The sequence below is a fragment of the Lupinus angustifolius genome, unplaced genomic scaffold (assembly GCF_001865875.1).
Source record: "Lupinus angustifolius cultivar Tanjil unplaced genomic scaffold, LupAngTanjil_v1.0 Scaffold_114_29, whole genome shotgun sequence".
Taxonomy (NCBI): domain Eukaryota; kingdom Viridiplantae; phylum Streptophyta; class Magnoliopsida; order Fabales; family Fabaceae; genus Lupinus; species Lupinus angustifolius.
In genome coordinates, this window is record NW_017724951.1 from 21171 (window position 1) to 35899 (window position 14729).

The following is a 14729-nucleotide window of genomic DNA, read 5'->3' on the forward strand; positions in this document are numbered from 1 at the left end:
CCACCTATTGCTTTTTTTTAATTTTTATTTATAACTTTGACATATATTATTTCTACGAGTACTATGATACATTATGAGTATATTGCATTATATTCATTGCCAAATTTTATACATTTTTATTCATTGCCTAATTGTTTAAAACAATATAAAATAAAAATGTACAAAATTCAGTAATGAATATAATGCAATTTAACCATAATGTATGATAGTCCTTTTATAAATAATATATGTCAAAGTTATAAATAAATAAAAAAGCAATAGGTGGGTGTTGAACCATGGACCTCTAGGTTCTCATAAAAATCAAGAATCACTAGGCTACATAGCTGTTTTTTATTAATATACAATGGAAGTCGTGTTTAGGGTACACGACTTCCGTAGAGAGAGAATATGTCAGGGAAGTCGTGGATACCATCCACGACTTCCCAAAGTCGTGGACCCCATCCACGACTTTCCCCCCGAAGTCGTGGATACCATCCACGACTTCCCTAAAAATACACTACTTCCGTAAATATTTTGAAACATATACTAAACATGTGATAGTGTAGTCAAACTACACTATCCACGTAAATTTTCCAATACATTACACTGTAAAAAATATATATATTAATATAGAGAGAAAAATGTGTGAAACGCATAGGTCAAAAGATATATGTGTATTTTAAGAAATGAATTACATAGACAAACAAGTGGATCTGTTATCATTTGGAATAATATATAGGAAAAACTATCTACCACTAATATAAAAGTTTTATATATTATTTAATTATTATTGACTCTTTAAAAAATATGATAAATAATTTATTGACTCCGTATATATTTACAGTATATAGATATTACATTTATAATATATTTATACAATTTTACTTATTTTAGAGATGATGATTAAATCTTGGGAGATGGTTTATTTAAGATATTTAATAGTCACATTTTCAAAGTCTTGAAATTATCAATTTAATCTAAAAAACCATGAAGTCCATCTTAGAAGTTGAACTATTTTCAACCTTTTTTGCAAATATGATAAAAATTAACCATTCATTAATCTGAAGAATCATTTCTCTTTAAGAGTCATTGTATGGAAGAGATAACATACATGTAAGTAGGATTGGTAATTAGGGCGGCTCTGCCATGTTCACATAATGCCCACCAAAATTAGGGTAGGCATGAACATGCCCGTTTTAAAATAGGGCATGAAATATCATACATATCCGCCTTAAACATGGGCAGGGCGGACTTGCGGGCCATCCTAAATTAAAAAAAATGCTAAAAATGACATAATACTTTAGATTACATGGATACATAGTGTGACAGTAAGGTTAAAAACACAAAACATAACATCTTGTTTTGCATAAACTGAATATGCATTTAATTAGTAAGATATTATATTTTGGAAAATTGTTATATGCACTCAAGTGGGGAGAACATGAATTACTTTTGTCATACTTGACCCATCAAATTTCCTATTTTAGTGTTCATTGATGCCCATGGGCCGCCCTGCCCGCCCATAAGCAAAAATGACATGTTAGGCGGGCATTTTAGGGCAGTTGGACACAATTTTCATGTCTTGCCCACCCACAATGTGCGGGCAGACGGATCGGGTCCCATAGGCTTTGCCCAATTTACCAATGATACAAGTAACTTAATATATAATGTAATTGAGAGAGTAAATAGATAATAAATTATTGGTAATGAGAAATTAGAAAGATTTTGATTTCCTTTATTAGATGAAATGAAGTGTTAGAGTGAAAGAAATAATATTCTAATTATACATAGTAATTATATCGTACCATTCATTTGTATTACTTTTTTATTGACTTAATAATGATTAAATATAATTTTATGTAATGAAGTTCTCTCCTTGTTTACATTTCATTTTGAAGAAAAAGATATATGAATTGACAACATTTTTACGTTGTTATTCTATGATTTATTATTCATTTTTAATTATTGTTGATCCTGAAATAAAACTAATGCAAATGAATAGTATGTGATATACTAACTCTGTATAAATTTTTACACTGACGATGCATAAATATTACATTGTTATTTTTGCTCCATTTTGTCCATATGTGTATCTTTACACTGTTATTTTTGCTCTATTTCCTAACAAATTATAAATACTCATTTTATAAAATTATATTCAAATTTTCATTAATAAGCATGGTAGGAGCTCCTACTTTGAAGTTACACGAAGCAAAATCCACAAACCCTTACCATTTGTCTTTTAAATAGAGTACCACTATTTTTACATTGTTTTTTGTCCGTACAAGATTAGACAGCAACCTAGGACTCAAATAAGTTAAACAACAAATTGTTCAACATGGTGAACTTACTTTATGAAGCAAGTTAATCAAATTTAAATTAAAAACTAAAGAATATAATATCTATATATTGTGAATATATAATAAATCATTCATTTAAATTAATTTTTTAAAAGTTAATGATAATTAAAAATAAATATTAAATGATATACTGACAAAGTATAAAATTCTTACATCGTTAAGTTTATATATTTTTTCTCAAAAACTAAATCTATTAGATAAATAAGTGAAACTTAAGATAAATTCATTATATTTGTAAACTTATTCAATTATATATATGTATATATATATATATATATATTATATCTTATGATTATTTATAATTATATTCTTCTTATATTAATAATGAGTGAGGATCCACTTACTTAAACTTACTCTACATCCTAACCATCAATTCTATGAATATCTAATGATTTAGATCTATTCACTAACTCAAACTATTGTATTTCACTAGAATTGATGGTTGAAATGAGAAGTAAGTTTAAAAAAATTACTATAGGAGTACGTGAATCTTTCCTCTTAATATATAAAAATAGATTTAAATTATTTCTCTCTCCTTATATATATATATATACATATCAAAGATTATCATTCCAATTAACCATCAAGATGTTGATCTAGTAGTGTAATGCTTTATTAGATTTCCAATGTTGATGGTTCAATTCCTATGAGCGACGTTTGTTAGGCGGGGCAACCACAAATCCCGAAAGGGATTAGTTTCTTACTCAAAAAATTTATCATTCCAATTAGAAGTTTATAAAACTTAATCAATTGGAATATATAGTGTTAAATTTGGCTAAAGACTCAAATGGAACTAAAGTGAATTAACCTACAATTGCTCTATCCTATCCTATTATCAGATTTTTTTAATATATTAATATTTATATTGTGTATGACTCAACTATAAACCTCTATATCATTTCAATCCTTATATAAATTAAAATTCTATTTGCCTTTTGTGAGGTTTAAAACCAAGTCTCGTCCTTAAGCTTTACCCACTAGGAGATTGACACACGGCTCATTCTTATTTAGAATTTAATGTGTCATATCAACAAATTAATATTGACAAATCATCCCACTATGGATGGAGGAACTTAATTGACAATTTAATGCTTCGGGAATAAATGAATCATTGAGACTAAATTGGATGGTCTATTAAATTTAAATTTTAATTTATCAATTTACTAAAATATATTATTTTTTTATTTTTAAGAATAATATAATAATTGATTGTCTAGATTACTTTGTTAAACTACTACATTCGAATATATTATTTTATTCATTCTGCAGACTAAAAAGTGTTTTTTATTATTATATTATTACATTATTTATTAGTATAATATTTGTATTAAAATATAATACAGCATTATATTATTTACTCTTTTTCAGATATTATATATACATATTATTTCTTACTCTACCCAAAAAATATTATATACTTTAAAATTAAATTAGAACCTGTCTAATTATTTAATTGGTTCAATTGATTAGACTTGTTAAGTTTATGTTAAACTATGCTCCAAGATGTGGTTTATTGATTTAAGGGTTGTCATATTTCATCTATTTGATTTGTTTCCTTTAAGATACATAGTATAACATATAAGGACAATTATTAAATACTTCATTGAACAAAACTTATTTTAAATTATCTATTGTGAAAACGTTGAGTCAATACTTGATAACTCACTCTAAATATTATAAATATTGAATTACCATAGCCTTATGTACCCCAAAAAATTACAAAGATCTTTTTTTACATGTAGCATAAGAAAACCAATAAAATGCATACAATGAGGTGAAAGCAGCTTTTGTTCTTGATATGCATGGTTATTTGAAGTATAAGATAGTACAAAAAAATGACGTGACTTAGAAGCAATGAATTTGCTGAAGTTGATTGGTGATAATGGTAGGAAAGAATAATGGGTTTCTTCTATTTTCTGAAAAAGAAAATAAAGTTTGGATGTTTGGTTAGTTATGTTTCCAATATTAGAGGGAGAGCATTAAAATGCTGTGTTAATTAAGGATGATAGAAACCATGCATGAGAGTGTCATTGTCTTATTTGATGCAACACGAGAAAAATGTCTCTATTAAGTTGTTAGAAGCTTACATCCATTAATTGAGTTTTTTTGTAGTACCAATAGTATTTTCCCTTACTTTTTTGAGTAAAAAATTAATTACTTTTAGGTGTATGATTGACTCTTCTAATAAATGTTGTTGTCAAGAATCGAACCCTGACCTTTTGGTAATCTTGAAAATCTAACGAAGTCTTACACAATTAGATGAACATGTCCATTTTCCTAACTACTGCATCAATTCCATTCTGAAGATTTTTTAACTACTGCATCAATTCCATTCTGAAGATTTTTTATACTTATTTGTCTGTTTTGTATAGAAGTTATTAGAAGAGTGTATGGGTTGTTATTTTCTATATTTATCTTATTTAATATGTTATTAAATTCACGTAAATAATGGAGAAAATTAATGACCATATAAAGATAAATGGTATATTAGGGGGAAACCATAAATGATATATTTCTTAAGGAACATGTGCTTTTACAATCAAGAAATGTAGTAATGTCCTAAATGCATTAAAAAAACTTCCCAGTCCTCTATTATATAAGGTGTCTTTAAGTATATTAATCAAACCAATGATGATAATTACTTTTATTTTGTTGTTTTGTTTTAAAAAATATTATGATATTACAATTTTATCATCTTAAAGCTTCTTGAAAATTTCATAAATTTATTATTTCTTAATGATAAACAAATGTCAAATTAGAGAAAAAATAAATGTTGCATATGAAATATACAATGCCTTATACATAAGATAAGATAAAATACTTTTTTCTACTACAAAGATATCCCTTCACCTTTTTGGAAAATAAATTAATTTATTTTGGAGTGTGTGAGAGTCCCCTCCCACATTGTTCATTAGTTGAATATAATTATCTCATCCATTCATTTCATATTCAATGATATAACTTAATTCACTTTAAAGGAGTCATAAACTTTACTAAAACTAACCATTGAAGCAATTTTAAATAAAAATGGTATTATCGAATATAAAATGTATAGTTGTATATAATGGCGATTGATTTAAGTGATACATACTTGATTTTCTTTAGGCAATATTTTGAGTCTAGGGTGAGCATGACCTAACTCTACCCACTCATTTGATTTGGACGATCATGGTCGGGCCTATATGGGATAGAGTCTAGGGTCATGTTCAAAAATTAGACCCAAACAATATTTAGGGTTTGGTAGACTACAAACATGACTCAGCCTGATCCCACCACATGGCCACTCACTCATCATGTTTATACGTATCTCTACTCAATTTTGTATAGAGTAATAACATCTTTTTGGTGGAAAGTATCATTAGTTTTCTAATTTTTTTATCATATATACATATATCATTATATATGTCAAATGACATATCTATAATAATAAGTAAAATATTGAGAATACTTTATCTAAAAAAAATATACATTATATTTAATTGGGTCTAGGTCGGATACAGGTTCAATGACTGGCCCAAATCAATATCTAAGGTCGAATTAGCTCCAAATCTAGGTCGTGTTCGAGTTCAAAAAACGATCCTATTAATATTAAGGTCTAATAAAGGAGAAACCTTATTCAACTCATGTTCACCCCTAGATTTGACTATTTGCTACGGAAAAACCTTCACTTGGGAGAGTTAATTCCAACATGTTGTTAATGTTACACGTAGTCTAAGCAGAAAAATGTATAGTTTAAGTTGGTCTTAACTCATAGACATATAAAGCGTTGAAGGTAGAGCGCGTAAGTTGTACGTATGATTATTATAATTTAGAAAACATAACAACAAAGCCGTCTTAGCTCAGTGGTAGAGCGCGTGGCTTTTAACCACGTGGTCGTGGGTTCGATCCCCACAGACGGCGTTTTTCAATTTTATTTGCAATTTCCTTATCTATTCATTATAACCTTTGAAGTTCAAACAATTCATCAATGATTCAGCTTCAATAATGCTTGGAACATCATATCCATGAATTCATCATCCTGGAACACCAAAATTTAAATTCCATTAGTGAAGAAATTATTTTATATGTTCATAAGGAATATGCATAAAAATGTAACCTTTCACAAATAAATAGAAATCATATATATCAAAAGTTTTATAACCCTCTATATCAACTCAATAGGATTTTGCTTAATATAAAAATACATCTTATTTAATTTCTCATTAATTGTTATACTAACATATTTAATTATTTGACAAAACATAATTATATTGATATATAGACATAAACTTTTAGTATAAATGATTTAGATTCTTGACAAAATGGATAATAAAAAACAGCACACATTCATCATTTCAACATCTATGTTATTTTTAGAATTTTTTTGGCCTGATTTGAACCAAATGGTCACTTTATATCCACTAGCTTCAACCATTTCAACATCTAATTTATATTTTGATACTTCAATTGTCTTGCAAAGTAAATAGAGTTTTACTTTAGATAGAAATTGTATTTTATCAAGAGAAAAAAAAACAATCTAATACATAACACTTCTACTTAATGATGAGATCTAAGAAATATTTATGTATATAGCCATAACTCGTAATAAAATGACATGGTGAGAAGTTAAGTTCATAAAATCATTATTTTACCCTCTCGCTTTTTCAATTATTCTCAAACTCATTTCAGGCACACACAAAAAAAATCCTCTAAAGTGAGTTTGCTTAGTAAGTTATATCCACCTAATAAAATCAAATGAAAATTAAAAAAAAAAGTTCAAACAATTATTTTCATTAGTCAAGAAATACAAAGGAACAAAACAATATGAAATACCTGAAATAATGATACAAGTGCATCACGAACTTTATCCCTAGTGATAACAGGTTTACTTGAAGTTGAGTTAGAAATAGGAGCAAGAGAAAGAGATGGATTAGGTGGTGGAAAAGGTTGAAGCATTGGATGTGAAGAAATAGGTGGAATTAACACTGAAGATGAAGAAGTTGATGAAAAATATGTAGAAGGCTTAGGAAGATTATTCACTTGATTTCCACTGTTAATTGTTTCAATAGAAGCATATTGTTCAGTAACCTTAGATGTCTGCAAAAATTGAACCAAAAAAATTCTAAAGTCACATGCATGATACAATAGAATAAAATGTTAAATTTGGCATAGTGGAAGTGTTCATAAAAAAGCTGACAAATTGATATGCATGTAGATGGACAATGATCTCTCCCAAAGTTTATCCCGAACTAATCAAAATATGTCATGTCAGTTAAAAAATTAAATATACATAACTTTTTCTATTTTTGTTTCATTTTGATTGGTTTGGGACAGACTTGAGACGTGCTTGGGAACAACAGATCCTTGTCCAAAGTAGATTGCTTACACTGAAGAAGTTGGGAAATAGAGGATCTTCATGAGCATCCTTTGAAGATTGAGATAAGTGTAGAGGACTTTCTGTTATAACTGACACTGGCTCAAGTTCCTCAAACACACTACATTATATATGCAACATCAAGGATAAGCTTGCAACTATAATCACTTATCAACTCAACTAGGAAAAGTAATTAAGTGGATGGGAGTGAATAAATATGAAATTTTGAGCAAGTACATTCAATGGACAAGAAACAACATGCCAAGGTAATACTTATATTGAGTTTCTCATTATAAAGAGTGTAAATCTATACATTGGTTAATGTAAAGATTTATATACGGTCGGTATATTATCAACTATTCATTTGTAAAATCAATAATAATTAAACATGAATGGTGAATGATGCAGTTATAATGTATAATAATCCTACACTGTTAATACATACTTTTTTCTCTTGTACAGATTTATATAGTTGATCCTAGATTGTAGTAACATACATAACGACCGACTCCAAAAACACTATAATGAGATAGCAGGTAAAGATTATCGAAACAATATAAGTAATTTATTCTGGGTGTGATGAATGCAAAGCTGAAGCACTCAGCTACTTGATTTCTGGAATGGAAGGAGGACTCAATGTTATGCAATAAACCAAATTATTAAATAAATTTATTACCAAATTTGAAATAACAAAGTTTCTCCATAAATACAATACCAACGAGAATATTATTTGGAATTATTAACATATAAGCAGCCAATAGCAATATGAATATAACACATTTACAAATATAAATTATGATGAGAAAGGTGTTACACTTGAAAGATATATTTATCACAACGTTCTTCAATCTTTCTAAGAATCCTTACCTTTTGTTAGAAGGCATTGTTGTAGTTGAAGGTACCTTTGGGTATGCACTAAGTATTCTGTAAAATAAATTTGGAAAATAAATGCAAAGAAAAAAGCTAAGAGTCTAGATTGGGCATGAATTAGTAGAGCATAAAAATGTATGTGAAAATGGGATGAGATATATTGTCCCCAATGATGTCGCTAAGTCTGTCTCAAACCAATAATAATGAAACAAAAATAGATAAAGTCGTAAATGTTTAATTTTTCTAACTAATATGTCATATTGTGGTTAATTTGAGACAAACTTTGGAATATGCATGTAGATAACATATCTTTTTCCACAAAAACCTAATTACACAACATAAAAAAATTTATTATAGAAAAGTTACTATACCTATTAAAGAGATTTGCAACTTCTTCACATTCATCTGGATCGTAAAACCATATACCATTAACATCTTGGGCAGCATTCCGATACAATAAGTAAGGTTTTTTAAGTTCATACTCAAAATCAAGCAGATTCTCCACTAGGTTTTCTGCCAAGTATGAAACATACACATAAATTATCAAATTTAATAGCACTTACTTCACAGCTAATGATTTCTTTCCGCCTATCATTTAACAGTACTCTAATTACGAACGTTGTTAAATATACATTGTTAAATACGAATTTTGGAGTAATAATATGAGCAAAGAGTTCAGTTTCTCTTAATGTATCATTATCATGGTTGTGAATAATTTACCAAACAAACATGGAGGGGTCACTTTACACCATTGCAAACCATTTTACATATACTAATTAACTTTAGGTCATTCATCTTATTTTCTTCTAATGTTGCATTAAAATAAGATCAATGGTTTAAACCTTCCTCATAAAAATAACAAAGACTCATATCATGTTATACATAAGATATATAAATCTGAACCTGTATTTCTTCGATTCATTACGATAAACTGAAAGCGAGGTTGCGAATTCCTGAAACAAAAATAGAAAAAATAATAACAAACTCACAAGTACTCATGAATAAAAACAGCAACAACAATATACAAAATAAACATTAGAGTGAGAAAAAGAGCGAAGTTGTTCATCACCTTTTGACAACAAAGAGTGACCCTTCAACATCCTTACGACTCTATAAACAAAGAGAGATAACAAAAATGTGAAGTGAAAAAAAACGAAAATAAATGTTAAAAGAAGTGGAAAAGAACAAACCCATTGATTAGTTTGAAGATTGAAGTCATAGAAAGAAACATGAGCAGCAATGAAGAGAATCTGATTGATGAAAGGATCCATACGTTGGAGAACAGTGAGATTCAACACTTTTGTGGTTTTTTCATCAAGATTTGGTGATAATTTCTTACTCTCATCAGACATTTTTTGTTGTTGTTCTTTGTCAGAAACTTGAGAGAAAGATTGTTGTAATGGGTTTTTGTTTTTCTAACTAACATCACAAAGTTCAAGGTTGAATCTACTTCGACCAAAAACGAGGATCATCACCACATGTCCACATCACTATTTTTACTTTCTTTTTTTAATGGAAAAAGGAAATGAAATAGATAGCAATTGTTTTGTTGTTTTTTTAAAGCTAGTCTTTTCAACTTATAATCAAATAGGGTTAGAAAAATGTACCAATATATATATATATATAATAGGGTTAGAAATGTGCTAAATTGAGTCGAATTAGAGCTCAACTCAGTTGAACTCAATAAAGATTTGTTTAGTTTGAAACTCGACCCGAATTCAACTTAATTAAAGTTCACAAATTATTCGACTCAACTCGAATTAGTTTATTTGGGTAACTCAAATAATTATTCCATTTTTAATTTTTTTTGCAAAAGAATCAAACTATAGAACAAAGATTTATTGTCTAAATTTTGTGTCTTACATTCATAATAAATCAAAAACAACATTATTAGTAGAAAGTGATTGATCAATTTTCTTTCTATCTTTCTTTACTGAATGATTGGTTTATAGAATTTTTTAATTTGATTTATTTTTTAAAATTACATGATAAATAAAAAAAATTAAATTTAGTTCATTAATACTTAACTATAAATATAATTTAAAACTATTTCTTGAGTTTAAAATTAGTAAGTCATTCTTTTCCCATAGGTCTTGAAAAGTTTTTGTAACCAATTAAATCGTTCAATTTAAATTTTGTATGGACTTCATTAATGACACAAAACATGTAATTATGTAGCTAGGACTTCTACAAATAATCATTAACTAAATCACCACTCACAAATGTCAAATAAATAGAATCAAGTTAACATAAACTTTAGCTTAAATTAAATACAACTAACCAACTCAAGACTCAATCAATGTTAACTACCTAGATTTTAACCTAGTCCATGCTTGTAATATGTGATGTCAACTTCTTCAACCCAAAGAACAACTTACAGCCATGAAATTAAACTTAGTAATTACACTCCATCAAATTCCCAATATTGTAGAGGAAATAAATTAAGTGAAGTAAGACACAAAATATAGAAATGTTTCTATAACTTCTCCCACATAAGCTAGATCCTCACAAGAATTAGTCTATCTAAAGACATGGAAGCAACGAAGTGTTCATTAGTGGTCCATATTCAGATTATAATGTAGATTAAAAAAAGTCATACAATCACAAAGATTAGATAAATATAAGGACCCAATAAATATAAGAAACTAATATTTATGCACTATTAGTGTAAAGATTTTTACATAGTGAGTATATCATTTATCATTCATTTGTATTAATTTCTTTTAAAAGTCAATAGTGATTAAAAATATATAAAGAATGATGAGTTGTCATTGTATAAAACATTTACATTGTCAGTATATATATTTTTCTTCTCTAAATATATATTTTGTTATGAAAAAAAAAACTAGAGTATGCTTCCCACGAAGGGGAGTGTAGTGAACTTCTACATATTATATGGGTATAATTGTATAAACAAGTGAGTCTTATATAAAATATTAATACCACATTTTTCAGCTTATTATTCTTTAAATTTTAGTGGAGAGTATTAACATCAATTTTTAAATTAAATAGTCAATTAAATCTTTGTGAGGCTTTTTTTCTTTTGCCTATCAATTATTTTTGCGTCACATAACTCTTTCATATATTATACATAATAATATATATAAATTACTTTAAAAAAATATACTATTCTTATATGTATGTGTGTGTTATGGTTTGGAAACTCATGATGTAATACTACATATGAACAAGATGTGTGTATATATATATATATATATGTAGTTATTTTGGGAGCATATCTACTGTCATATAAAGTGTCTCATTCCATAGGTTATTTGTTGTGTTGAAAAAAATATTTTTAAATTACGAGTTTAATAATTAAATATTTTTCCGATCAAACACAACAGACTATATGTGAAATGACATATTTTATATTTTATGGGAAAAAAGATGAGCTCAATGTATAATGTATGTCATTTGGATGGAGGGATATGAAAAATCCAGGGTTAAAATATCACAGCACAGATTGCCTATGCATCTTTCCCCCAAAGAATTGTCATTTTGTTTGTGCCAGTTATAACTTGTTCTGATGCTGTGGTTGCTGCCACAAAATATATCATGCAACCTAACACTGCACCTATTGAAACAAAAGTTCAACACCCTTGAATCATACTACTAAAGGATTCTCAGATGAAGCTCAACTTGAATTTCCTTGTTTACTATTGTGATTCAATGACCCACCATTTTCTTCACATCTGTGTATATTATTAAGCTTAGATGACTGTGTTGTATTAACTCCATTGGTCTTGACAGAACCCGCCATTGTGACACATGGAACTCCCATGTATAGAGATTCACATGTTGTGGTTGTTCCGGCATATGGAAATGTGTCCAAACTACACGAAACAAGGGATATTAGTTTACAAGGTGTATAAGAAGCCATACGACCAAACACAATTTGCATAGCATGCTTTGGCATCCATTTCTATAGAAATAAAAGTATTAAAACAATGAATGATAAAATTTAGGTCATGATTCATGAAGATTAAAACCACTGCATGTGCACAACTTTCGCGCCCCGACTTTCGGCTGTACGACTTATTTAGAGTCGTTACTACATTTTATAGGTAAAAACGTAAACAAATCTTTTAAGCTCAATTACATTAAGCTTTGGATTTTTGATATCCAGGTTCGGGAGTCGGTTACAAGATTAGGAAAGGTATTAGCATCCTATCTGTCCGCCTTAGGCGCTACCCTTCACTTATATATGACTTTATTATTATTATTTTTTATTATTAAATTATCTGGTTAATTAATTAATTTAAATGAGTAAAACTATTTATTTATTTTAGTTATGGTGACAAGATGTACCTTGGTCCTACGTATCCATATTAAGAGGATGAAGGAAGGCTTGCGTAGTTCTTTAGTATAAAAATGTTTGTTGGTTGAGTATTTTAATTAAGGATAGAAGCGGCGTAACATGACTGTCTGAAGGATGAGTTGAGAAGAAAGAAGCTCTCAGTTCGCAAATTTTATTTCTTATGAAAAGTATTTATTTTGATATTTATTTTGGGATTTTGGGAATTAATCGAGTGAAAAAAAGTAGCATAGCGAGACCTTTCGAGATGAGTTGAGAAGAAAAAGCCTCCAAGATAACCTTCTCTCCATCTTTGATTATTCGAGGATATTAGAGTGTTGTTGTTTGGAAAGTCTCAGGACATTTGTTAGAAACAGATTGGTTGACGCTTGCAAGCTTATTGTGCAGGGACACGTGCTGCAGTCTGATGGGTTGAGTTGAAGGGTGCACAGGTTCAACCGTGGTCTTGTCTGCGTCCTGCGCTCACACTAGTACACTGACCAAGTGTGGCAGGTTACACGTAGACTAGGGATATGTTTTTACATGTGATTGGAGGACTAGAAAGTCAACGCCAAGGCAAGGAAAGTATCTAGATCTGGCGATTGTGATTCAGCCAGAGAAGGAGAGTACCGCACTAAGATGTATCCGTCTACACTCGATCTTTTGGCTATGCACTTTCCTCGGAGCACCTTTTTTATGTTATTTCACATTGTTATATTTAAAATGTACTTTTTTTTTGTTTAATGTAAGCTCTATTTATAATGAAAATTTAACTACTAAATCCCTAAAAGGTTAACCAATTTTCACTTTAACCAACATTTTACTATTTGTTTTGTTATCTCATTTTTTAATTCAAATTAGTTTGTAAGTGTATTTAATTATTTTAATTAATCCAAAAATAATTATAGAAAACCATCAAAGTAGTTTTAATTATTTTTTATTAATTTAATATCATAATTTCGAAAATACTAAAATAAATAAAATAAAGTCACTTTGGATTTGAATTTTGATTAACTTAATCACTTAGACGTATGAATTTTAATACAACATGTTTATTTTTTATTATTTTTGAATTTTGGTTAACTTAATCACTTAGATTTAGGAACCTTAACAACATTGATTTTGTTTTGTTATTTTTTTTTTTTTTGAATTTTTGGTTAACCTAAATCACTTAGATTTAGGAACCTTAACAACATTGATTTAATTTTTTTGAAAAATGTTTTAGACTTTTTGTGGGCTGGACAAAAAAGTGGGTGTTCACAACAACATATAATAAAAAAAGTGAGAAGCATAAGCTAAAATATAATTGCAAGTAATTTTCAACTCTGTTTAACATTCAACAAAACCAATGAAAGATCTGGCTCAAACATATTAAACAACTTATATTAGTGCAAATAAAATAGGCTTAAAGAACAATGAAGTTACAAATAACCTTGTAATGCACAACCACACAACATACTTACGTACATAAGCATGACAACAGAAGGAAAATGCTGAATTCCTTAATTTTTCTTATAGGATGCAAACACGTTTTATACGAGAAGGTTCTTATTTAAATGACTCCACATGCCTAACTGAATCACTCAGGTTAAAAACTAGACTTGTAGTCAACACAATCCTACCATGCATTAATAACAAAATGTGAGCTTCAATAGGACCATAAAAAACTTTAGGAATACAAAAAGACATATAACCTGATATCCATCATTGCTCTGAAACATGGATTCGCCAAACACCCTCATGTGTCGGTGTCTGACATGTATCCGATATAGATACGTTCAGATTCGTAAAGGATACGTATCCATAGAGTATCCAAAAAATAAAATAAATATCAAGACACGTATCGGATTCGTTTTCAATAAAATATAGG

General features: G+C 28.6%; 1 protein-coding gene and 1 non-coding gene across 2 annotated transcripts; one reads left to right on the forward strand and one right to left on the reverse strand.

The window, feature by feature from the left end:
* Nucleotides 1-6167: 6167 nt before the first annotated feature.
* Nucleotides 6168-6239, forward strand: TRNAK-UUU. Its single transcript has one exon. It is a non-coding gene; the product is annotated as a tRNA-Lys (tRNA).
* Nucleotides 6240-6279: 40 nt separating this feature from the next.
* LOC109339834 (mRNA-decapping enzyme-like protein) lies at nucleotides 6280-9966 on the reverse strand. Its single transcript, XM_019577355.1, has 8 exons — nucleotides 9753-9966; nucleotides 9632-9672; nucleotides 9466-9515; nucleotides 8934-9075; nucleotides 8560-8616; nucleotides 7705-7813; nucleotides 7152-7415; nucleotides 6280-6357 (listed from the first exon to the last, which is right to left on the reverse strand). Exons 1-8 carry the CDS (start codon nucleotides 9912-9914, stop codon nucleotides 6304-6306), a joined length of 879 nt encoding a protein of 292 aa, XP_019432900.1. The 5' UTR covers nucleotides 9915-9966; the 3' UTR covers nucleotides 6280-6303.
* Between the last annotated feature and the right edge of the window lie 4763 nt (nucleotides 9967-14729).